The sequence below is a fragment of the Haematobia irritans genome, chromosome 3 (genome assembly GCF_050003625.1).
Source record: "Haematobia irritans isolate KBUSLIRL chromosome 3, ASM5000362v1, whole genome shotgun sequence".
NCBI classification, from domain to species: Eukaryota; Metazoa; Arthropoda; class Insecta; order Diptera; family Muscidae; genus Haematobia; species Haematobia irritans.
The window spans coordinates 194,718,423-194,745,661 of NC_134399.1; the positions used below are offsets into that span (position 1 = coordinate 194,718,423).

The 27,239-nt window shown below is 31.9% G+C and overlaps 4 protein-coding genes and 1 long non-coding RNA gene across 12 annotated transcripts in view; 2 read left to right on the top strand and 3 right to left on the bottom strand.

The window, feature by feature from the left end:
• The window catches only part of LOC142230627 (uncharacterized), a 339,644-nt gene that overhangs the window by 194,580 nt on the left and 117,825 nt on the right, over positions 1–27,239 (bottom strand). The gene's annotated exons all lie outside the window — the stretch shown is intronic.
• Positions 1–27,239, bottom strand: part of LOC142230618 (carboxypeptidase D) — a 266,046-nt gene that overhangs the window by 25,545 nt on the left and 213,262 nt on the right. The window lies entirely within an intron of this gene.
• On the top strand, positions 3,232–4,138 carry LOC142229538 (serine protease SP24D). The gene is made up of 2 exons (XM_075300099.1): positions 3,232–3,473; positions 3,537–4,138. Exons 1-2 carry the CDS (start codon positions 3,253–3,255, stop codon positions 4,063–4,065), a joined length of 750 nt encoding a protein of 249 aa, XP_075156214.1. The 5' UTR covers positions 3,232–3,252; the 3' UTR covers positions 4,066–4,138.
• On the top strand, positions 12,902–13,902 carry LOC142228887 (chymotrypsin-2-like). Its single transcript, XM_075299420.1, has 2 exons — positions 12,902–13,227; positions 13,290–13,902. The coding sequence occupies exons 1-2, from the start codon at positions 13,007–13,009 to the stop codon at positions 13,816–13,818; spliced, it is 750 nt and encodes a 249-aa protein (XP_075155535.1). The 5' UTR covers positions 12,902–13,006; the 3' UTR covers positions 13,819–13,902.
• On the bottom strand, positions 19,080–19,992 carry LOC142230542 (chymotrypsin-2-like). Its single transcript, XM_075301186.1, has 2 exons — positions 19,741–19,992; positions 19,080–19,665 (listed from the first exon to the last, which is right to left on the bottom strand). Exons 1-2 carry the CDS (start codon positions 19,971–19,973, stop codon positions 19,134–19,136), a joined length of 765 nt encoding a protein of 254 aa, XP_075157301.1. The 5' UTR covers positions 19,974–19,992; the 3' UTR covers positions 19,080–19,133.

Here is a 27,239-nt window from a genome sequence, read left to right on the forward strand (position 1 = left end):
TGCAAAAATTGGTCCATATCGGTCCATAATTATATATAGCCCCCATATAAACCGTTCTCCAGATTTGACCTCCGGAGCGTCTTGGAAGAGAAAAATTCATCCGATCCGATTCAAATTTGGAACGTCGTGTTAGTATATGGCCGCTAACAACCATACCAAAATTGGTCCTTATCGCTCTATAGTTATATATAGCCGATCTCCAATCACACAAAAATTGGTCCATATCGGTTCATAATCATGGTTGCCACTCGAACCAAAAATAATTTACCAAAATTTTATTTCTATAGAAAATTTTGTTAAAATTTTATTTCTATAGAAAATTTTTGTTAAAATTTTATTTCTATAGAAAATTTTGTCAAAATTTTATTTCTATAGAAAATTTTGTCAACATTTTATTTCTATAGAAAATTTTGTTAACATTTTATTTCTATAGAAAATTTTGTTAAAGTTTTATTTCTGTAGAAAATTTTGTCAAAATTTTATTTCTATTTATAGAAAATTTTGTCAAAATTGTATTTCTATAAACAATTTTTTGAAAATTTTATTTCTATAGAAAATTTTGTTAAAATTTTATTTCTATAGAAAATTTTGTCAAAATTTTTTGTCTATAGAACATTTTGTCAAACTGAATTATATACGTATTTGATCGATCTTTTTTGATCTAATATATACCACGAACGGACTTATATACAATTTAGAAGACGGTGTTAGGAGGTTTTAAGATACCTTGCCATCGGCAAACGTTACCGCAACTTAAGTAAGTCGATTGTGGATGGCAGTGTTTAGAATCAGTTTCTACGCAATCCATGGTGGAGGGTACATAAGCTTCGGCCTGGCTGAACTTACGGCCGTATATACTTGTTTTTTTTTTTATAATTTTTAATGCATTCTAAGGCTTGTCTAGAACGTTTGACCTCAAATATTTTCAAAATCTTTACTCTGTTCTTAACCTATTTGAAATCAAAAAAACAAGTATATACAGCAGTAAGTTCGGCCGGGCCGAATCTTAAATACCCACCACCATGAACCAAATATTAGGATTTCCTTTGAAATTTCAGGAGAGCTTGAGGACTTGAGGACACTTCCCGAAGATAAATTTAAAGATTTCATCCATGAGAACTATATCAGATTCTGGATTTATAAGAACCGTTTTTGTTTGAGTTTTAGAGGAATCATTAACATCTCTTGTAAGTGTGCAAGAAAATTATAAAATAACGTCTTGATTTGAAATCTTAAATCTGTAGAAGTAAAATCTGGAAATTTTACATTGAGTTTCAAGCAATTTTCATTATCAGTGCGCCTTCTACACCCTCAAGAAGTGAAGTCGGTCTATATGGAGGCATTACCAAATGGACCTATAAAAACCTAATCCGATACACGTTTTTGTGAGCCTAAAATACCAGAATATTTACAATTTCAGGCAAATCAGATAAAAACTACGGTTTCTAGAAACCCAAGGAGTTAAATCGGGAGATCGTTCTTATCGGGGCTATACTAAAATATGGACCGATACTCACCGTTTTCGGCACACCTCTTTATGACCCGAAAATACCTCTAGATTTCCAATTTCAGGCAAATAGGATAAAAACTTCGGATTCTAGAAGCCCAAGAAGTAAAATCGGGAAATCGGTCTATATGGGGGCTATACCAAAATATGGACCGATCCTCACCATTTTCGGCACACTTCTTTATGGTCCTAAAATACCTCTAGATTTCCAATTTCAGACAAATTGGATAAAAAATAAGGTTTCTAGAAGCCCAAGACCCCAAATCGGGAGGTCGTTTTATATGGGGAACATACCAAAACATGGACCGATACTCACAATTCTTGGCACACGTATTTGTGGTCCTACAATACCTCTAGATTTCCAATTTCCGGTAAATTGAATAAAAACTGCGATTTCTACAAGCCAAAGAAGTAAAATCGGGAGATGGGTCTTTATGGGGGCTATACCAAAATATGGACCGATACTCATAATTTTTGGCACACGTACTTGTGGTCCTACAATACCTCTAGATTTCCATTTTCAGGTAAATTGAATAAAAACTGCGGTTTCTATAAGCCCAAGAAGTAAAATCGGGAGATCGGTTTATATGGGGGCTATACCAAAATATGGACCGATACTCACAATTTTTGGCACACGTATATGTGGTCCTACAATACCTCTAGATTTTCAATTTCAGGTAAATTGAATAAAAACTGCGGTTTCTATAAGCCCAAGAAGTAAAATCGGGAGATCGGTCTATATGGGGGCTATGCCAAAACGTGGACCGATACTCACCATTTTTGGCACACCTCTTTACGGTCACAAAATACCTCCAGATTTCAAATTTCAGGCAAATTGGATAAAAACTACGGTTTCTATAAGCCCAAGACCCCAAATCGGGAGGTCGGTTTATATGGGGACTATATCAAAACCTGGACCGATACAGCCCATCTTCGAACTTGACCTGCCTGCAGACAAAAGACGAGTTTGTGCAAAATTTCAGCACGATTGCTTCATTATTGAAGACTGTAGCGTGATTACAACAGACAGACAGACAGACAGACAGACAGACAGACGGACAGACGGACATCGTTATATCGTCTTAGAATTTCTCCCTGATCAAGAATATATATACTTTATATAGTCGGAAATCGATATTTCGATGCGTTACAAACGGAATGACAAACTTATTATACCCCCGTCACCATTCTATGGTGGTGGGTATAAAAAAAAATTAAAATTACCAATTAGACATCGGAAAAAAGCTAGTATAAAAAATTGACTCAAATTAATTTCGTGTGCAGTTAAAATAATGAACATCTTTGGGAGAACATTTTTGGAAGTGATTTCAAAGTTGTGTAATTTTTTTTCTGGGGGACTGAATAGTCTAAGTGAGCCTGAAATATCGGACTGCCACTATACATAACCTAACCTAAGCTATTACGACTAATATTCAGAATTATTGTTTTTGTTCATTTTACCGAAATTAATTATTTCTTGCAAACACGGAATATACACATTCCTATAGAGGTGACTGTAATAAAATGTTTTAAATATTTCTTTATTGTATATCTTCTAAAGATAACGATATTTTAGCAAAAACGAAATTCCCATAGAATTTCACTATCAGTTAAGGCAATAATAATGTAAAATTATAGATATTTCCAATTTGGCAAACTCGCATAAATCTCCAAAATGAAAGCCAAAAAAATCGTATATAAAGACCAAAGAGAGTTGGCAAATATACAACAGTTCATAGACGAAAATGAAAGCCATCACAGTATTGTCCATTCTTTGTTTATTCTCGGCCACTTTGGCTGCCCCTCAGGCCCGTATTGTAGGTGGTGATGATGCCGTTTTGGGACAAATACCTTATCAAGCTGCCCTTTCTATTGGTGGTTTGTACACTTGCGGTGCAGTTATTTTAAGCGAACGTTATGCCCTCACATCCTTGACCTGTGTATGCTCTGCTGGCAGTGATAAACCGTAAGTTATAGCAATTAAAAAAATATTTGAGATTGTTGTAATTGTAATTCGATTTCTTTACAGTTGGCCACCACAAATGTTCAGGATTATTGCTGGCACAACAGATCTTTATACCGGTGGTTCTCGCATCACCTTGGAAGAGATCACTGTCAATCCAAACTACAATGATTTGAGTACTGGTATTGCTTTGTTGAAACTCTCCGAACCTTTGGTATTCTCGGAATATATTCAAGCTATTCCCATGGCTGAAAGTAATCCCCCTGTTGATGCCGATGTGGAAATTTCCGGATGGGGTCGTATCAAAGAGGGTGATGAGGATATGCATCGTACTTTGCAAATTAACGATGCCACTGTTGTCGACTCGGTCGAATGTTCAAAAACTTTAGGTCGTGCTGATCCTGATGTCATTTGTTTGGGTCATCCTCGCAAGAATGGCATTTGCCGCGGTGATTTTGGTGGGCCTGCTGTTTATGATGGCAAATTGGTGGGTGTTGCTGCTGATGTGGTTGGCGAATGCGGTAGCTTTTTGCCTGATGTCTTCACTAGCATGGCCTCCAACTACCAATGGGTTATGCAACAAATGACACTTTAAGTCAGAGAGGGGAAACGAATATGTCAACATTTTTAAAATGTAATAAACCCAATGTACACATGCAAAGTAAAAACTTTATTCTATTTGATTGGGGAACAGGGTGACCTTGGATGAATTTCCGTTTTTTGTTAGACTTTATACTCAAAATCTTTTCTTAGGGCCCCCAATCATAAGTGGCTACACCTATAGAGCAAATTATGTTCCAAAATAGTGAACGGTAACAAAATGAAACGGAAGCGTTTACGAAAAATCACAACCTAATGTCCACGGGCGTTCACGATTTCGTAAACGGCATTCGTTTTTCTTTGGCCATGAAAAGTCTTAAACGTTCTTATGTCAACTCTGTGGGTGGTGCAATGTGCTAAGGCGACAGTTAACGCATATGGAGCAGACAATCAAGGTCATGAGCAGCGGATTTTTTATAAATTCTAATCATTAAGTTTCCAGATCATGTCAGATTGACATTTTTTATACCCTCCACCATAGGATGGGGGTATATTAACTGTGTCATTCCGTTTGTAACACATCGAAATATTGCTCTATATATATTCTGGGTCGTGGTGAAATTCTGAGTCGATCTGAGCTTGTCCGTCCGTCCGTCCATCTGTTGAAATCACGCCAACTTCCGAAAGAAACAAGCTATCGACTTGAAACTTGTCACAAGTAGTTGTTATTGATGTAGGTCGGATGGTATTGCAAATGGGCCATATCGGTCCACTTTTACGTATAGCCCCATATAAACGGACCCCCAAATTTGGCTTACGGGGACTCTAAGAGAAGCAAATTTCATCCGATCCAACTGAAATTTGGTAGATGGTGTTAGTATATGGTCTCTAATGAACATGCAAAAAATGATCCACATCGGCCCATAATTATATATAGCCCCCATATAGACCGATCCCCCGATTTGGTTTGCGGAGCCTCTAAGAGAAGCAAATTTCATCCGATCCGGCAGAAATTTGGTACATGGTGTTGGTATATTGTCTTTAACAACCATGCATAAATTGGTCCACATCTTTCCATAATTATATATAGCCCCCATATAAACCGATCCCCAGATTTGGCTTGTGGAGTCAAAGAGAAGTAAATTTCATCCGATCCGGCTGAAATTTGGTACATGGTATTGGTATATGGTCTTAAATAACCATGCATAAATTGGTCCACATCGGTCCATAATTATATATAGCCCCCATATAAACCGATCACCAGATTTGACCTCCGAAGCCTCTTGGAAGACCAAAATTCATCTGATTCAGTTGAAATTTGGTACGTGGTGTTAATATATGGCCTCAAACACCAATGCAAAAATTGGTCGTAATCGGTCCATAATTATATATAGCCCCCATATAAACCGATCCCCAGATTTTACCTCCGGAGCCCCTTGGAAGAGCAAAATTCATCAAAATTCAAATTTCAAAATTCGGTTGAAATTTGGTACGTGATGTTAGTATATGGTATCCAACAACTATGCAAGAGTTGGTTCCTATCAGACCATAATTATATATAGCCCCCATATAAACCGATCCCCAGATTTGACCTCCGGTGCCTTTTGGAGAAGCAAAATTCATCCGATCTGGTTGAAATTTGGTACACCCAGAAAAAAGTGCCTTCGAAACTAAAGGAAAAAATTTTCATCAATATAGTTTATCCATTTTATTTCCATCAAGGTAAATTTTTGTGAAAAATAATAAAATTTACTCGTTTCAGTAAAAAAATCCTAAACTGTAAGCAGTTAGGAATAGTTCATTAACTAGAATAAGGCATGGAATTTTACTCATACTATTTTCTTCGCTGGGTATAAGAATTTACTACTGAAAAAGAAAATTTTATTCACCGATAACAAAGCATTCGTAAAAATAAACAAAAACCGAACTAAAACCAAGTTTCCTCAAAATTAGTAAAATTTCTTATAAAATGATAATTGCGACTTCCTTTATAATAGAAAGTTTTTCATACATACGAACAACACTTGGCATAGAAAAATATTTTAGTTCATTCGTACTAAGAAGTATGCAATGCAATCAAAACTTAAGGAAACACACTTGTTAGAATATAGGAAATTTTCCTAAATTTCTATTGTCTACCTGTAATCGATACCTGTCATCGTAATCGATGTGTTTGCGCGTGGGTGTAATCGATATGTTTGCGCGTCGGTTGTTTTTTCTAGTTGGAATCGCGTTGTTTTGGTATACGGAGAGATTGTTAAAAAATAATATGGTAAAATAATATAATAAATAACAAATAAAATATATAAAATATTTGTTATTTTAAATTAGTGAGAAAAATTTTCGTTTTTAAAAATAAATCTATCAATGTTCGTGATAGTGTATAAAGGAAGAAAACACCAGCAGAATAACAACCCTTTCATTTGTCTTCATTTTGGAATCTTCAATTATCAGGTAATATTCAGTGACGCTAACCTTTTGGAACAAAAATGTTTTATGATTTTTTATATTTGTAGGTATTGAAATTGTAAAAAGAGGACAAAATCGTTAAGCAGCAACTTATTAAAAGTGAAAAGTACAAGAAGAAGAAAAAGTGCGTTTTACAGTTGATAATATCACACGGAAATTGGAAATAGTGGATTAATAAACTAATATTTCAAAGAGATTCGATGCTGTTGATTCTTAATAAATATATTCAATATATTAATAAAACATGTCTTTTATTGAAGATAAAGTTGCTTATAGAAATAAATAAAATTGTATTTAAAAACGAAGGTAAGCAGTTCTAATTATGAAGTAAAAGTTTTACCACAAATGTGTAAGATTTGTCCAAATGAATGAAAAAATTTCAATAAAATCATTCCATATATGAATTCAAATTAGTTAAATTTTTTCATTCTGTAGTATAGTGGTACATAAATATAGGAAAATGTTAACTAATATATGGAATACATTATTCCTAATTTCTACGAAAATCACATCGTTCAAACAAATAAAAATGTCTTTGGCGCTATACGAAGTTCAACTTTCTTCACAATGAGTTCATTTTAACTTAAAGAAGGGGTCACTTTTTTCTGGGTGTATGTGATTGTAGTGTATGATATTTAACAGCCATGCCAAAAGTGGAAATCGGAAGACTTAACGCCTGGGGTTATACCAAAACATGGACCGATCCACACTACCGGTCGCTACACCTAGTTACGCACCTAAAATACCTCTATTTTTGAATTTCAGAGTAATAGCGGGTTCTAGAAGTCCAAGAAATCAAATCTGCAGGTCGGCCTATATGGAAGGTGTATCAAAATATTGATCGATACGCCCCATATTCGGCGTATTTATGTGTGGACCCAAAATACCCCTAGATTTTGGATTTTAGGTAAATCGGACAAAAATTAGGATGTCTAGAGGCTCAAGAGGCAAAAAGTATACCATCTTCGGAACAATTATGTGTGGACTTAAGGTAAAATGGATTTTAGGTAAATCGGACAAAAATTAGAATGTCTAGAGGCTCAAAAAAGTGTACCATCTTCGGTACATTTATGTGTGGACCTAAAATACCGTTAGATTTCCAGTTTCAGGTAAATCCAAGAAGTCAAATCAGGAGACCGGGCTATATGGCGGCTATACCACTATAGACCGATACAAACCATATTCGGCACTCTTATATATGAACCTAAAGTACATTTAATTTTTAAATTTTGGAAGCCACCGTGGTGCAATGGTTAGCATGCCCGCCTTGCATACACAAGGTCGTGGGTTCGATTCTTGCTTCGACCGAACATCAAAAAGTTTTTCAGCGGTGGATTATCCCACCTCAGTAATGTCGGTTACATTTCTGAGGTTTTCAAAGCTTCTCTAAGTGATTTCACTGCAATGTCGAACGCCGTTCGGACTCGGTTATAAAAAGGAGGTCCCTTGTTATTGAGCTTAACATGGAATCGGACAGCACTCAGTTATAAGAGAGAAGTTCACCAATATGGTATCACAATGGACTGAATAGTCTAAGTGAACCTGATACATCGGGCTGCCACCTAACCTAACCTAACCTACACTTACATTTTGAATTTCATGCAAATCGCATACAAATTCGGATATTTAGACGATCAAGAATCGGGAGATAGTGCTATATGGGGGTTATATCCAAATGTGGACCGAATCACACCATATTCGCTAGAGCAAAAATACCTCAAAATCTTGAATTTCAGGCAATTCGGATAAAAATTGCGGTGTCTTGAAGCCCATGAAGTCCAATCGGGAGATCGGTCTATATGGGGGTTGTATCAAAATATTGGCCGATACGTACCATATTCGACACGCTTATGTCTAGATCCAAACTACCTGTAGATTTTAAATTTCAGGCAAATCGGATAAAATTTGCGGTGTCTAGAAGCCCATGAAGTCAAATCAGGAGATCGGGCTGGATCGATATGGAAGCTGAATCACACTATATTTGGCACTCATGTTTATGCACTCAAAATACCTCTAGATTTTGAATCTCAAAATACCTCTAGATTTTGAAATCGGATAAAAAATGGGATATCTAGACCCTCAAGAACCTAAATCGGGGAGGTCGGTTTTTATGGGAACTATATCAAATCTTGACCGATATAGTCCATCTTCATCCTTGACCTGCCTGCAGACTAAAAAATTCAATATTTTCAAGAAAAACAAATATATACGGCCGTAAGTTCGGTCAGGCCGAATCTTATGTACCCTCCACCATGGATTGCGTAGAAACTTATACGAAAGACTGTCATTCACAATCGAATTACTTGGGTTGTGGTATCTTAACATAAAACTTCTTAACATCATTTTCTAAATTGTGAGTTAGTCCATACGTGGTATATATTAGACAAAAAAGGTATGTATAGGTAAGTCTACAAATAATTACGAATCGATATGGACTTTTGCACGGCACGTAGAGACGCAGAATTGAAATATGGGGGTCGCTTATATGAGGGCTATATACAATTATGAACTTGATATGGACCAATTTTTGTGTGATTGGGGGTCGATTTATCTGAGGGCTATATATAACTATAGACCGATTTGGACCTAGTTAGACATGGTTGTTAACGGCCATATACTAGCTCAATGGACCAAATTTCAACTGACTCGGATGAAATTTGCTCCTCCAAGAGGTTCCAAAACTAAATCTCTGGATCGGTTTATATGGAGGCTATATATGATTATGGACTGATATGGACCACTTTTGGCATGGTTCTTAAATATCATATACTACCACCACGTACCAAATTTCAACTTGCTTCCCCAAAAGGCCACCACGTACCAAATTTCAACTTGCTTCCCCAAAAGGCACCGGAGGACAAATCTGGGATCGGTTTCTATAGGGGGGCTATATATAATTATGGACTGATATGAACCAATTCTTGCATGGTTGTTGGATACAATATACTAACATTACGTACCAAATTTCAACCGAATCGGATGAATTTTGCTCTTCCAAGGGGCTGCGGAGGTCAAATATGGGGATCGGTTTATATGGGGGCTATATATAATTATGGGCCGATGTGGACGAATTTTTGCACGATTGTTAAAGACCATATACTAACACCATGTACCAAATTTCAGCCGGATCGGATGAAATTTGCTTTTCTTAGAGGCTCCGAAAGCCAAATCGGGGGATCGGTTTATATGGGGGCTATATAATTATGGACTGATATGAACCAATTCTTGCATGGTTGTTGGATACCATATACTAACATCACGTACCAAATTTCAACCGGATCGGATGAAATTTGCTTCTCTTAGAGGGTCTGCAAGCCAAATTTGGGGATCCGTTTATATGGGGGCTATACGTAAATGACCGATTTGGCCCATTTGCAATACCATCCGACCTACATCAACAACGACTACTTGTGCCAAGTTTCAAGTCGATAGCTTGTTTCGTTCGGAAGTTAGCGTGATTTCAACAGACGAACGGACGGACGGACATGCTCAGATCGACTCAGAATTTCACCAATATTAGAGCAATATTTCGATGTGTTACAAACGGAATGACAAAGTTAATATACCCCCATCCTAGGGGGTATAAATACTAATAAATAAAGTTAATTTTATGCTTTCTTTTCTCAAGTGCTTTTTATACCCTCCATCATAGGATGGGGGTATATTAACTTTGTCATTCCGTTTGTAACACATCGAAATATTGCTCTAAGACCCCATAAAGTATATATATTCTGGGTCGTGGTGAAATTCTGAGTCGATCTAAGCATGTCCGGCCGTCCGTCCGTCCGTCTGTTGAAATCACGCTAACTTCCGAACGAAACAAGCTATCGACTTGAAACTTGGCACAAGTAGTTGTTATCGATGTAGGTCGGATGGTATTGAAAATGGGCCATATCGGTCCACTTTTACGTATAGCCCCCATATAAAGGGACCTTCAGATTTGGCTTGTGGAGCCTCTAACAGACGCATATTTCATCCGATCCGGCTGAAATTTGGTATATGGTGTTTGTATATGGTCTCTAACAACCATGCAAAAATTGGTCCACATCGGTCCATAATTATATATAGACCCCATATAAACCGATCTCCAGATTTGGCTTGCGAAGCCTCAAAGAGAAGCAAATTGCATCCGATCCGGCTGAAATTTGGTACATGGTATTGATATATGGTCTCTATCAACCGTGCAAAAATTGGTCCACATCGGTCCATAATTATATATAGCGCCCATATAAACCGATCCCCAGATTTGGGTTGTGGAGCCTCTAAGAGAAGCATATTTCATCCGATCCGGCTGAAATTTGGTACATGATCTTTTTATATGGTCTCTAACAACCATACAAAAATTGGTCCATATCGGCCCTTAATTATATATAGCCCCTATATAAACCGATCCCCAAATTTGGCTTGTGGAGTCTCTAAGAGAAGCATATTTCATCCGATCCGGCTGAAATTTGGTACATGGTGTTGGTATATGGTATCTAACAATCATGCAAAAATTGGTCCACATCGGTCCATAATTATATATAGCCCCCATATAAACCGATCCCCAGATTTGGATTGCGGAGCCTCAAAGAGGAGCTAATTTCATCCGATCCGTCTGAAATTTGGTACATGACGTTGGTATATGGTCTCTAACAACCGTGCAAAAATTGGTCCACATCGGTCCATAATTATATATACGCCCACATAAACCGATCCCCAGATTTGGGTTGCGGAGCCTCAAAGAGAAACATCGGTCCATAATTATATATAGCGCCCACATAAACCGATCCCCAGATTTGGGTTGCGGAGCCTCAAAGAGAAACAAATTTCCTCCGATCCGCCTGAAATTTGGTACATGATGTTGGTATATGGTCTCTAATAACCATGCAAAAATTGGTCCACATCGGTTCATAATTATATATAGCCCCTATATAAACCGATCCCCAGATTTGGCTTGCGAAGTCTCCAAGAGAAGCAAATTTCATCCAATCTGGTTGTAATTTGGAACATGATGTTAGTATATGATCTTTAACAACCGTGTCACAATTGGTCCATATCGGTCCATAATTATATATAGCCCCCATATAAAACCTTCTCCAGATTTGACCTCCGGAGCCTCTTGGAGGAGCAAAATTCATCCGATCCGGTTCAAATTAGGAACGTGGTGTTAGTATATGGTCGCTAACAACCATACCAAAATTGGTCCAATCACAAAAAATTGGTCCACATCGGTTCATAATCATGGTTGCAACTAGAGCCAAAAATAATCTACCAGAATTTTATTTCTATAGAAAATTTTGTCAAAATTTTATTTCTAGAGAAATTTTTGTTAAAATTTTATTCGGTTCATAATAAAATTTTCATCATTGTCAAAATTTTATTTCTATAGAAAATTTTGTCAAAATTTTATTTCTACAGAAAATTTTGTTCAAATTTTATTCGGTTCATAATCATGGTTGCCACTCGAGCCATTTTGTTAAAATTTTATTTCTGTAGAAATTTTTTAAAAATTTTCTTTCTATAGAAAATTTTGTGAAAATTTTATTTCTTTAGAAAATTTTGTTAACATTTTATTTCTGTAGAAAATTTTGTCAAAATTTTATGTCTACTTTGTCAAACTGAATTATATACGTATTGGATCGATCTTTTTTGATTTAATATATACCACGTATGGACTTACATACAGTTTAGAAGATGGTGTTAGGAGGTTTTAAGATACCTTGCCATCGGCAAGCGTTACTGCAACTTAAGTAATTCGATTGTGGATGGCAGTGTTTAGAAGAAGTTTCTACGCAATCCATGATGGAGGGTACATAAGCTTCGGCCTGGCCGAACTTACGGCCGTATATACTTGTTTCATGTTCTTTTAACTGGAAGAAAAACATTTTTGGCGAATACCATAACATTTTAGATCGTGACCATTGTCTTTTAATTAGAACAAAATTCTTTTTATCAATATAATAACATTTTAGATGAGGACAATTTTATTTTTCTTAGAACCATGTTCACTGAACCAAAATGGTTGCAGGTGAAAATGTTACATGGTCTCCGCAAAAATAGCTCCTATCATATTATTTTGCTCTTCGAATATGATTATGACTCATGTTTCTTCTCTGCGTTTAGAAGGAGGTCCAATTTTTGTTATGGATATATGAAAAAAGTTCATTCTCAAAAATGTACAAAATCGCAGTGGAAAAACAAACAAATAAAGCTTCTATGGAAGTTCTTAAAAATTAATAGATACAGAAATACTTCCAATATTACTTTGCTGGAACCTCTTTTGGAAGTGACTGTAATAAAATATGTCTCAAATATTTCTTTATTGGTATCTTCTACAGATAAGAACATTTGCAACATTTGAAAGCGTATCGAATATTCATCATCAGATAAGGCAGCTACAATGCAAAATTTAATAAAAACAAATCGAACGAAATCAATGAGATTACCGATTTGGCAAAGTCGCATAAATCTCCGAAAAATAAATTCGCCCAGAGTATATAAAGAGCAAATGTATTTGCAAAATATGCAATAGTTTCTAAATACAAATGAAAGTCATAGCAGTATTTTCCACTCTTCTTTTGGTATCGGCTACATGGGCTGCCCCCCAAGCACGCATTGTTGGTGGTGATCATGCCGTTTTGGGACAAATACCCTATCAGGCTGCCCTTTCCTTTGGTGGTTTGTACACGTGCGGTGCTGTCATTTTAAATGAATGGTATGCCGTTACCTCTTTGACCTGTGTATGCTCATCTGGCAGTGATAGACCGTAAGTTGAAAGAGTTGAAAGAATATTGGGCGTATAATCATTGCAATTTCCTTTCCATATAGCTGGTCCCCACAGTTGTTCAGTGTTATTGCTGGTACAACGGATCTTTATAGCGGTGGTTCTCGCATTACCGTAGGCAAAATAACAGTCAATCCCAATTATCATGATTTGAGTACTGGCATTGCTTTATTGAAACTCTCCGAACCTTTGGTATTTTCGGAATCTATTCAACCAATTCCTATGGCTGAAAGTAATCCTCCCGTTGATGCTGATGTGGAAATTTCCGGATGGGGTCGCATCAAGGAGGGTGATGAGAATATGCATCGTGCTTTGCAAATCAACGATGCCACTGTTGTAAACTCGGCTGAATGTTTCCGAACTATGGGACGTGCTGATCCCGATGTCATTTGTTTGGGCCACCTTCGTAAGAATGGTATTTGTCGTGGTGATTTTGGTGGTCCAGCTGTTTATGAAGGAAAATTGGTGGGTATTGCCGCTGATGTTGTTGGAGAATGCGGTAGCTTTTTACCGGATGTCTTTACTAGTATGGCTTCCAACTATCAATGGATTATGCAAGATATGGAACTTTAAGTTAAAACTAAGAATGGTAAAAAAATAAACTTGAAGTTTCTTTATGATACATAACTTTACTTGGAATACCTTGTGGAAGCAAAATGACGTGTTGCTTTTTGCTCAAGCTCCGATTAGCACTTAATTAACTACGAAAAAACTACTGCATGTGAACATATATTATATTCAGAGACTCAGATATGACCTTTAATTCCATTATATATGAATAAAAGCCCCATTTGTGACTACGAAGGACCAAATCCGAATTGGATGCAACTTTTAGAGAAGAATGGGACCAACATTTTTAGAAATGTCGCCAGCATTTCTGATATGCTAAATCACAGTTCAAAAATGATGGTAAGTGTACGGGGTCCGTGATATGTATTGCAATCAGGTCAGCTTGCTATCATTTCTAAAGCGTTCGTCTGGCAGATGACAGATTTATTGCAGGAGCAATACATTTTAATTAAAAAATTAATTAAAAAATTAATTGAAGGTCAATTAAAAAATTAATTGGTCCAATTAAAAATTAATTGATACTATTAATGTTTGTGATTGATTTTTATTTCAATTAAAAAAATTGTTGATTCAATTAAATTTTTAATTGAATATTTTTTAAAACTCAATTAAAATTTTAATTGGAAAAATTTTCGTGAATTTTTTTTCTGTGTATACAAAAAAGATTATTGATTAAAAAATGAATTAATTTTATTAGCAAATTCCAATTAGTTTTTTAATTGATACAATTAAAAATTTAATTGATGATAATACACAGAACTCAATTAATTTTTCAATTAAAAACTTCCGAGTCTGATTAAAAAGTTAATTGTATCAATTAATTATACCCTGCGCCACACTGTGGAACAGGGTATTATAAGTTAGTGCATATGTTTGTAACACCCAGAAGGAGACGAGATAGACACATGGTGTCTTTGGCAATAATGCTCAGGGTGGGTCCCTGAGTCTATATAACCATGTCCGTCTGTCCATCCGTCCGCCCTCCGTCCGTCCGTCTGTCTGTGAACACATTTTTGTGAAAGTCTAGGTCACAATTTAAGTCCAATCGCCTTCAAATTTGACACATGTTCCTAATTTGGGTCAGAATAGAACCCTATTGATTTTGGAAGAAATCGGTTCAGATTTATATATAGTTCCCATATATATCTTTCGCCTGATATGCATTAATATGGACCCAGTAGCCAGAGTTTTATACCGATTTGCTTGAAATTTTGTGCAAACATAACATTTAGTCGTATAGTCAAGTGTGCACAATTTGATTGAAATCGGTTCAGATTTAGATATAGCTCCCATATATATCTTTCGCCCGATATGGACTAATATGGTCCTAAAAGTCAGAGTTTTGGCCCAATTTGGTTGAAATTTTGCACAGGGAGTACATTTAGCATTGTAGCTATGCGTGCCAAATTTGGTTGAAATCGATTCAGATTTAGATATAGTTCCCATATATATCTTTCGCCCGATATGAACTTATATGGACCCAGAAGCCAGAGTTTTATCCCGATTAGCTTGAAATTTTGCACAAGGAGTACAATTGGTAGTATAGTCATGTGTGCCAAATTGGATTGAAATCGGTTCAGATTTAGATATAGCTTCCATATATATGTTTTTCTGATTTCGACAAAAATGGTCAAAATGCCAACATTTTCCTTGTTAAATCTGCTTAGTCGAAAAGTTGTAAAAAAACGGGTGTGATTGGTATCGAACATTTAGATCTACAAAGTGGGGCAGGGTATAATATAGTCGGCCCCGCCCGACTTTAGACTTTCCTTACTTGTTTTTCAATTAAATATTCCTTAATTTCCTTAATGTTTCTATCTTGATTAAAAAGTTAATTGTATCAATTAATTTATTAATTGAACATTTTTTTTCAACTTCAATCAATTTTTTAATTGGAAATCTTTTGGTGATTTTTTGTCTGTGCAGAAATGATCCAAACGCTACTGTGGTAGAAATGTTAACTCGTGAGCTGAACATGTCGCGAGAATGGATGCAACACATATTGAAAAAAGAGCCAAAGAGTTGCTTCGAGAGTAACCAGTTACCAAATTTGATTTTCTCCGATAAGTAGCCATTTCAAATTGAGCAGTTTGTGAACAAATAAAATGAACGATTGGCCACCAGAACTCAAGCGCCGTCGATGGTAATGGTATGGGCTACCATAACGACCGATGGTCGCTCCTTGCTCATATTCTTCGACCGTGGGGACAAAATAAATTCCAAATATTATCTGTAAAAAGACAGTATTAAGCCCTGGCAACATTTCGAATATTTCGTCGACAGACCATTCCAACGGAGCAATGGCCCCAAAAATCTTCGTACCTCAATCGGTTTGATTTTTCCCCTTGGGTAATTTTGAGAGTAAGGTTGGCACTAAAACACCCCATCTCAATACGGCGCTTCGCCAGGAATGGGCCAAAATACACAGAGCTACTTTCGTGCAGTATGTGATGGCTTTGTCGGCCGATTGAAGGCCCTAATTGTTGCCAAAGTTAGCCAATACGAACAATTCTAAACTGATTCTAAAATTTGATATTATTTTCGATATTTTTTGCTATGATACAATAACATTAAACAAGTATATACGGCCGTAAGTTCGAACAGGCCGAATCTTATTTACCCTCCACCATGGATTGCGTAGAAACTTCTACGAAAGACTGTCATCCACAATCGAATTACTTGGGTTGTGGTATCTAAAAACTTCTTAACATAGTTTTATAAATTGTGAGTTAGTCCATACGTGGTAGAGAGCCAGAATTGAAATATGGTGGTCGCTTATATGGGGGCTATATACAATTATGAACTTGATATGGACCAATTTTTTTATGATTTGGGATCGATTTATCTGAGGGCTATATATAACTATAGTCCTATATGGACCTAGTTAGGCATGGTTGTTAACGGCCATATAAATACTAGCACAATGTACCAAATTTCAACTGACTCGGATGAAATTTGCTCCTCCAAGAGGTTCCAAAACCAAATCTCGGGATCGGTTTATATGGGGACTATATATGTTTATGGACTGATATGGATCACTTTTGCCATGGGTATTAAATATCATATACTACCACCATGTACAAAATTTCAACCAGATCGGATGAATTTTGCTCCTCCAAAAGGCACCGGAGGTCAAATCTGGGGATCGGTTTATATGGGGGCTATATATAATTATGGACTGATATGAACCAATTCCTGCATGGTTGTTAGAGACCATATACTAACATCACGTACCAAATTTCAACCGAATCGGATGAATTTTTCTCTTCCTAGGGGCCTCGGAGGTCAAATCTAACATCATGTACCAAATTTCAACCGAATCGGATGAATTTTGCTCTTCCAAGGGGCTCCGGAGGCCAAATCTGGGGATCGGTTTATATATGGCCTATATATAATTATGGACCGATTTCGACCAATTTTTGCATGGGTGTTTGGGGCGATATATTAACACCACGTACCAAATTTGAACTGAATCAGATGAATTTTGGTCTTCCAAGAGGCTCCGGAGGTCAAATCTGGTGATCGGTGTATATGGGGGCTATATATAATTATTGACCGATGTGGACCAATTGTTGCATAGTTATTAGAGATCATATACTCATACCATGTACCAAATTTCAGCCAGATCGGATGAAATTTGCTTCTCTTAGAGGCTCCGCAAGCCAAATCGGGGGATCGGTTTATATGGGGGCTATATATAATTATGGACCGATGTGGACCAATTTTTTCATGGTTGTTAGAGATCATATGCTGATACCATGTACCATATTTCAGCCGGATCGGATGAAATTTGATTCTCTTAGAGTCCCCGTAAGCCAAATTTGGGGGTCCGTTTATATGGGGGCTATACGTAAAAGTGGACCGATATGGCCCATTAGCAATACCATCTGACCTGCATCAATAAAAACTGCTTGTGCCAAGTTTCAAGTCGATAACTTGTTTCGTTCGGAAGTTAGCGTGATTTCAACAGACGGACGAACGGACATACTCAGATCGACTCAGAATTTCACTACGACCAAGAATATATCTTTATGAGGTCATAGAGCAATATTTCGATGTGTTACAAACGGAATGACAAAGTTAATATACCGCCATCCTATGGTGGAGGGTATAAAAAAATATTGCGCTGTACTTTGTTACATTACATATTAGCCATCCTGTAGTTTGTTTGGCTCTCAATATTATTAATGTGCCCATAAAACATCATTTGCGAGAAGCCTACGTACCGCTGCTCCAAAAGCAACACCATAACTGGTAATGAAAAGTGGATCCAATACCACAAATCGAAGCCAAAAATATCATATGGCTACCCTGGTGTGCTATGAGCTGCTGCAGGATTACAGGAGCTTTGTATCGAGCGTAAGGTGAACGAAAACGCTCAGCCTCATGTTGCAAACCCTGTAAAAGCTTATTTGGAAACACTACGTTTTTTCTTCCAGTCAGCATTAAATCGACCCAGAATTTCGATTTAGTATACTTCTGTAATTTTTCTTGTCCTGCCCTAAGAGATCGACTGTTCTTGATCTCCGGGGTATACCATGTCACCAAAATGGAGCTTAAACAAATACTACATCCATAGAAAAAATCATGAACGGCGTGCTCATTTCAAAACGATTCGTTCATGAAAGTGAATCAACACACATGTGGTGTCAAACGGAGAACGGGCGGTATCAATCTGACAACGATAAAATGACACCATGCGTTGTCAAAACAACAACCAGCGTTCATGATCTGAAAACGTTATGGTTACAAATTTATAAACAAAATTAAAAAAAAAATTTTTCCGCTACCGTGACTCGAACCCGTGTTTTCTGCACCATACGCATTAACAGTCGCCTTAACACATTGCACCACCGAGGGAGTTGCCATAGTAACGTCTAACGATTATTTTAAGACTTTTCATGGCCAAAGAAAAACGAATGCCGTTCATGAAATCGTGAACGTCCATGGACGAAATTGTGAACATTCCGTTTTGATTTTTTGTGAACGTTTCCGTTTCCGTTTCATTTTGTCACCGTCCGTTCACGACTATGGAACGAAATTTTTTCTATTAGTGTACTCGGAAATGTTTACCAGGTTGCTCGTTTTATTCGGCTCCCATGGCACATCAAAATGGCGCCAATCTAAGCTATCCCACATAGTTACCTAACTACAATAATATGATTCTTTTGTAGGTCGATCATATTTTTTTTAATTTCACTGTATAATAGGTCTGAGAAATGTAAAATTCGATAAGGTATCCCAATTTAAATTTTTAAGAATCATTTTTCTATATAATCATAAAATTTTATTTACATTTTGCATTTTTTGGTTTCATTTTAATTGGAAACTTTCATATTCTCCAAAATCCAATCCTTGTGATAGAACACTTTGGTATAACCATCAGGGTATTCACTACCACAATTATTAACCACAAATGCAGAGACACCAACCAATTTACCTTGGTATGTGGCAGGACCACCAGAATCGCCCCAACATGCTCCATTCGAATTGAAATGACCCAAACAAATCAAACTATCAACGCCCCACAACATTTTGGCGTCACATTCCTCCTGGCTGATGGCCTGAACTGTAGTCCATTGTAAGTCATCGGGAATAGGACCACTGCTGGACAACATTCCCCAACCGGAAATAATGATTTTCTCACCGGGCATAACTTCAGCATCAGCCAATTCTATTGGTTTTATATTATCGGACCACTTCAGAGGTTCGGCTAATTCCAACAAAGCTAAATCGTTAAGGAAATTCCCATAGGACTTGTGGGAGATGATACGCTTAACTTTCAATAATTGACCACCAGTCTGGTAAGTGGTAGTGCCAACACGAACACGATAATCCTCAGCGGGAAAACTGTCACATAAGATATGGGGGGTACATAGAGTTTTTCTTCAAATAGCCTTGGAACTTTAAAAATTCTAAACTTACGATTCTGAGGCACCATCGTTACCCACACAATGGGCTGCAGTGAGCACAAAGCGTTCATTTAAAATTGATCCGCCACAAACATGGGCGCCTTCAACCGTTTGCAAAGAAACTTGATGGGGAAATTGACCCTCTTTTGCCTTCTCTCCATTTACAATGCGATCATTGTTTGCAGGTGGTAAGGCGGTAACAGCTGAGGCCAAGGCCAAAGCTAAAATGACATATATAAAAGCCATTCTGAACTAGAATAGTTAGCTTCATGTATTCGAATGATTTTATATAACCTCCTAGTGCATTTTTTTCGTAGATTGATAACAAGCGAGAAAAACCTATCTTAAAGTGTTGGATTATAATACTCCAAAAATCTAATATTTTACAGGATTTCCTTATCAAATCGTGTAACTTAAAAAGAATTTTAATGAAGAAAGTGTTTACATTCTAAGAGGGCCGTGAGTTGTTTACACAGAAAAAAATATATTGCATTTATTTAATTACAATTTTTGATTACATATTGAAATAAAAAATTAATTGATTCAAATATTGTTTTAATCAAAACAATTACCAATCAGCAAATTAAAATTTTAATTGTATTGGGAGAGAAAATTATTTTTTCAAATGTTTGAGAATTTTTTTTTGAAAAAAATTATAACAAACTGATCAATCAAAGTATTGTCCATCATAACCTATTACTTTTTCCGATCTTTCTGGCAACATAGAAATGACGCGGAGAAAAACAACTCGTCTTTTGACACAATCCGAGAATCAATCCAATTTTATACTTCCTCATAAGAACAAAAATGCTGATCAGCCAGTTCATCGATCGGAATAAGAGGTAATCAGAAGAAGCAATATCTGGGTATACGGCGGTTGGGGTACGACTTCCCATTTGAGTGTTTACATATAATTTCTAAATCGCTCTTCTGACAGTTGGTAGATTTATTAAAGTGATAGTTCATTTTATTGTTTGCAGTCTTACAAAATTATTTTGATCCACTGCATTCAGAAATAAAGTTATTTGTGATGGAATTCAAGATAGTGTGATTGCTTTTATTTTGGCAGAAAAAACACAGGATGCAATAACAATTTTCATACGTGATTTATTGAGTTATTAAGGGTATCATTAAAGCCTTCCAGCATTTAAATATGATGATATCTTTTTTCTCGTACCATTGCCCATTACCGTGATACTGCCACAGTTGGTAAAATTCTACCAAAAATAGTATATTTAATATAAAAATAAAAAATTTGCTATAGAAATAAAATTTTGAAAAAGTTTTCTATAGAACTAAAATTTTGGGTAAATTTTTTATAGAAATACAATTTTGAGGAAAATTTTTTATAGTAAAAAAATTTTGACAAAAAAAATTTCGATAGAAATGAAATGTTGAGAAAATTTTCTATAAAAATAAAATTTTGAGCAAATTTTCTATAGGAATAAAATGTTGACAAAATTTTCTATAGAAATAAAATTTTGACAAAATTTCTATAGAAATAAACATTTGACAAAATTTTTTGTAAACAAAAAAAATTTGGCATAATTTTCTATAGAAATAAAATTTTAGCAAAATTTCTGTAGAAATAAACATTTGACATTTTCTATAGAAATAAAATTTTAGCAAAATTTTCTATGGAAATAAAATTTTGAGAAAATTTTCTCTAGAAATAAAATTTTGTATAGAAAATTTTGCATATAACTACAATTTTAAGAGAATTTTCTATAGAAATAAAATTTTGGCAAAATTTTCTATAAAAATAAAATTTTGACAAAACTTTCTATAGAAATAAAATGTTGACAATTTTTTTTAAATGTTCTATAAAATTTTATCAAAAAATATTAATTTTTTATTGAAATAAATTTTTGACAAAATTTTCTGTGGAACTAAAATTTTAACAAAATTTACTATGGACATAAAATTTTAACAAAATTTTCTATGGACATAAAATTTTAACAAAATTTTCCATGGAAATAAAATGTTGAAAAAATTTTGTATAGAAAATTTCCATAGAACTACAATTTTGAGAGAATTTTCTATAGAAATAAAATTTTGAGAACATTAAAAAAAAAAAAATAAATAAAATTTTGACAAAACTTTCTATAGAAATAAAATTTTGACAAAATTTTTTTTTTTTAAATGTTCTATAAAATTTTATCAAAAATATTAATTTTTTATAGAAATTAAATTTTGACAAAATTTTCTGTGGAAATAAAATTTTAACAAAATTTTCTATGGACATAAAATTTAAACAAAATGTTCTATAGAAATAAAATTTTGAGAAAATTTTCTATGGAAATAAAATTTTGAGAAAATTTTCTATAGAAAATTTTTCATTGAACTACAATTTTGGGAGAAATTGCTATAGAAATAAAATTTTCCGAAAATTTTCTATAGAAATAAAATTTTATCAAACAAACATTAATTTGTCATTGAAATATTTCTATAGAAGTAAACATTTGACAAAATTTTATATAGAAATAAAATTTTGACAAGATTTCCATATAAATAAAATTTTGACAAAATTTCCATAGAAATAAAATTTTGAGAAAAATGTCCACAGAAATACAATTTTTACAATTCCTATAAAAATACAATCATGACAAAATTTTTTATAGAAATAAAATTTTGAGAAATTTTTCTATAGAAATAAACTTTTGACAAATTTTTCTATAGAAATAAAATTTTGTGAAAATTTTATATAGAAATAAAATTTTGACAAAATTTTCTATAGAAATAAAATTTTGAGACAATTTTCCTTATAAATAAAATTTTGATAAAATGTTAATTTTTTATTGAATTAAAACTATGACAAAAATTTCTATAGAAATAAACATTTGACAAAATTTTCTATAGAAATAAAATTTTTGCCAAATTTTCTATGGAAATAAAATTTTAGCAAAATTTTCTATGGAAATAAAATTTTGAGAAAATTTTCCATAGAACTACAATTTTGAGAGAATTTTCTATAGAAATAAAATTTTGAGAAAATTATCTATAGAAATAAATTTTTGACAAAACTTTCTATAGAACAAACAAATGTTCTATTAAATTTTATATAAAATTTTATCAAAAAATATTAATTTTTTATTGAAATAAATTTTTGGCAAAAATTTTTATAGAAATAAACATTTGAAAAAATTTTCTATAGAAATGAAATTTTGACAAAATTTTCTGTGAAAATAAAATTTCAACAAAATTTTCTATGGACATAAAATTTTAACAAAATTTTCTATGGAAATAAAATTTTGAGAAAATTTTCTCTAGAAATAAAATTTTGTATAGAAAATTTTGCATAGAACTACAATTTTGAGAGAATTTTCTATAGAAATAAAATTTTGGCAAAATTTTCTATAAAAATAAAATTTTGACAAAACTTTCTATAGAAATAAAATGTTGACAATTTTTTTTAAATGTTCTATAAAATTTTATCAAAAAATATTAATTTTTTATTGAAATAAATTTTTGACAAAATTTTCTGTGGAACTAAAATTTTAACAAAATTTACTATGGACATAAAATTTTAACAAAATTTTCTATGGACATAAAATTTTAACAAAATTTTCCATGGAAATAAAATGTTGAAAAAATTTTGTATAGAAAATTTCCATAGAACTACAATTTTGAGAGAATTTTCTATAGAAATAAAATTTTGAGAACATTAAAAAAAAAAAAATAAATAAAATTTTGACAAAACTTTCTATAGAAATAAAATTTTGACAAAATTTTTTTTTTTTTAAATGTTCTATAAAATTTTATCAAAAATATTAATTTTTTATAGAAATTAAATTTTGACAAAATTTTCTGTGGAAATAAAATTTTAACAAAATTTTCTATGGACATAAAATTTAAACAAAATGTTCTATAGAAATAAAATTTTGAGAAAATTTTCTATGGAAATAAAATTTTGAGAAAATTTTCTATAGAAAATTTTTCATTGAACTACAATTTTGGGAGAAATTGCTATAGAAATAAAATTTTCCGAAAATTTTCTATAGAAATAAAATTTTATCAAACAAACATTAATTTGTCATTGAAATATTTCTATAGAAGTAAACATTTGACAAAATTTTATATAGAAATAAAATTTTGACAAGATTTCCATATAAATAAAATTTTGACAAAATTTCCATAGAAATAAAATTTTGAGAAAAATGTCCACAGAAATACAATTTTTACAATTCCTATAAAAATACAATCATGACAAAATTTTTTATAGAAATAAAATTTTGAGAAATTTTTCTATAGAAATAAACTTTTGACAAATTTTTCTATAGAAATAAAATTTTGTGAAAATTTTATATAGAAATAAAATTTTGACAAAATTTTCTATAGAAATAAAATTTTGAGACAATTTTCCTTATAAATAAAATTTTGATAAAATGTTAATTTTTTATTGAATTAAAACTATGACAAAAATTTCTATAGAAATAAACATTTGACAAAATTTTCTATAGAAATAAAATTTTTGCCAAATTTTCTATGGAAATAAAATTTTAGCAAAATTTTCTATGGAAATAAAATTTTGAGAAAATTTTCCATAGAACTACAATTTTGAGAGAATTTTCTATAGAAATAAAATTTTGAGAAAATTATCTATAGAAATAAATTTTTGACAAAACTTTCTATAGAACAAACAAATGTTCTATTAAATTTTATATAAAATTTTATCAAAAAATATTAATTTTTTATTGAAATAAATTTTTGGCAAAAATTTTTATAGAAATAAACATTTGAAAAAATTTTCTATAGAAATGAAATTTTGACAAAATTTTCTGTGAAAATAAAATTTCAACAAAATTTTCTATGGACATAAAATTTTAACAAAATTTTCTATGGAAATAAAATTTTGAGAAAATTTTCTCTAGAAATAAAATTTTGTATAGAAAATTTTGCATAGAACTACAATTTTGAGAGAATTTTCTATAGAAATAAAATTTTGGCAAAATTTTCTATAAAAATAAAATTTTGACAAAACTTTCTATAGAAATAAAATGTTGACAATTTTTTTTAAATGTTCTATAAAATTTTATCAAAAAATATTAATTTTTTATTGAAATAAATTTTTGACAAAATTTTCTGTGGAACTAAAATTTTAACAAAATTTACTATGGACATAAAATTTTAACAAAATTTTCTATGGACATAAAATTTTAACAAAATTTTCCATGGAAATAAAATGTTGAAAAAATTTTGTATAGAAAATTTCCATAGAACTACAATTTTGAGAGAATTTTCTATAGAAATAAAATTTTGAGAACATTAAAAAAAAAAAAATAAATAAAATTTTGACAAAACTTTCTATAGAAATAAAATTTTGACAAAATTTTTTTTTTTTAAATGTTCTATAAAATTTTATCAAAAATATTAATTTTTTATAGAAATTAAATTTTGACAAAATTTTCTGTGGAAATAAAATTTTAACAAAATTTTCTATGGACATAAAATTTAAACAAAATGTTCTATAGAAATAAAATTTTGAGAAAATTTTCTATGGAAATAAAATTTTGAGAAAATTTTCTATAGAAAATTTTTCATTGAACTACAATTTTGGGAGAAATTGCTATAGAAATAAAATTTTCCGAAAATTTTCTATAGAAATAAAATTTTATCAAACAAACATTAATTTGTCATTGAAATATTTCTATAGAAGTAAACATTTGACAAAATTTTATATAGAAATAAAATTTTGACAAGATTTCCATATAAATAAAATTTTGACAAAATTTCCATAGAAATAAAATTTTGAGAAAAATGTCCACAGAAATACAATTTTTACAATTCCTATAAAAATACAATCATGACAAAATTTTTTATAGAAATAAAATTTTGAGAAATTTTTCTATAGAAATAAACTTTTGACAAATTTTTCTATAGAAATAAAATTTTGTGAAAATTTTATATAGAAATAAAATTTTGACAAAATTTTCTATAGAAATAAAATTTTGAGACAATTTTCCTTATAAATAAAATTTTGATAAAATGTTAATTTTTTATTGAATTAAAACTATGACAAAAATTTCTATAGAAATAAACATTTGACAAAATTTTCTATAGAAATAAAATTTTTGCCAAATTTTCTATGGAAATAAAATTTTAGCAAAATTTTCTATGGAAATAAAATTTTGAGAAAATTTTCCATAGAACTACAATTTTGAGAGAATTTTCTATAGAAATAAAATTTTGAGAAAATTATCTATAGAAATAAATTTTTGACAAAACTTTCTATAGAACAAACAAATGTTCTATTAAATTTTATATAAAATTTTATCAAAAAATATTAATTTTTTATTGAAATAAATTTTTGGCAAAAATTTTTATAGAAATAAACATTTGAAAAAATTTTCTATAGAAATGAAATTTTGACAAAATTTTCTGTGAAAATAAAATTGCAACAAAATTTTCTATGGACATAAAATTTTAACAAAATTTTCTATGGAAATAAAATTTTGAGAAAAGTTTCTCTAGAAATAAAATTTTGACAAAACTTTCTATAGAACAAACAAATGTTCTATTGAATTTTCTATAAAATTTTATCAAAAAATATTAATTTTTTATTGAAATAAATTTTTGACAAAAATTTTTATAGAAATAAACATTTGACAAAATTTTCCATAGAAATAAAATTTTGACAAAATTTTCTCTACAAATAAAATTTTGACAAAACTTTCTATAGAAATAAAATTTTGACAATTTTTTTTAATGTTCTATAAAATTTTATGTAAAATTTTATCAAAAATATAAATTTTTTATTGAAATAATTTTTTGACAAAAATGTTTATAAAAACAAACATTTGACAAAATTTTATGTGAAAATAAAATTTTAACAAAATTTTCTATGACCATAAAATTTTAACAAAAATTTCTATCGAAATAAAATTTTGAGAAAATTTTCTCTAGAAATAACATTTTGAGAAAATTTTCTATAGAAAATTTTCCATAGAACTACAATTTTGGGAGAAGTTTCTATGGAAATAAAATTGTGAGAAAATTTTCTGTAGAAATAAAATGTTCTATAGAAATACAATTTTGAGAATATTTTCTATAGAAATAAAATTTTATTAAAAAAACAATAATTTTTTTAAAATAACATTTTCAGAAAATTGTCTATAGAAATAATATTTTGAGAAAAATGCCCATAGAAATACAATTTTTACAATTCCCATAAAAATACCACCATGACAAAATTTTCTAAAAATAAATTTTCGACAAAATGTTATATAGAAATAAATTTTTGAGAAAATTTTCTATAGAACTAAACTTTTGAAAATTTTTTCTATAAAAATAAAATTTTGTGAAAATTTTATATAGAAATAAAATTTTCACAAAATTTTCCATAGAAATAAAATTTTGACAAAATTTTCCATAGAAGTAAAATTTTGAGACAATTTTCTGCAGAAATAAAATTTTGAGAAAATTTTCTATATAAAGAAAATTTTGAGAAAATTTTCTATAGAAGTCAAATTGTGACAAAGTATTCCAAATATATCTTCACTAAATATATTTCCT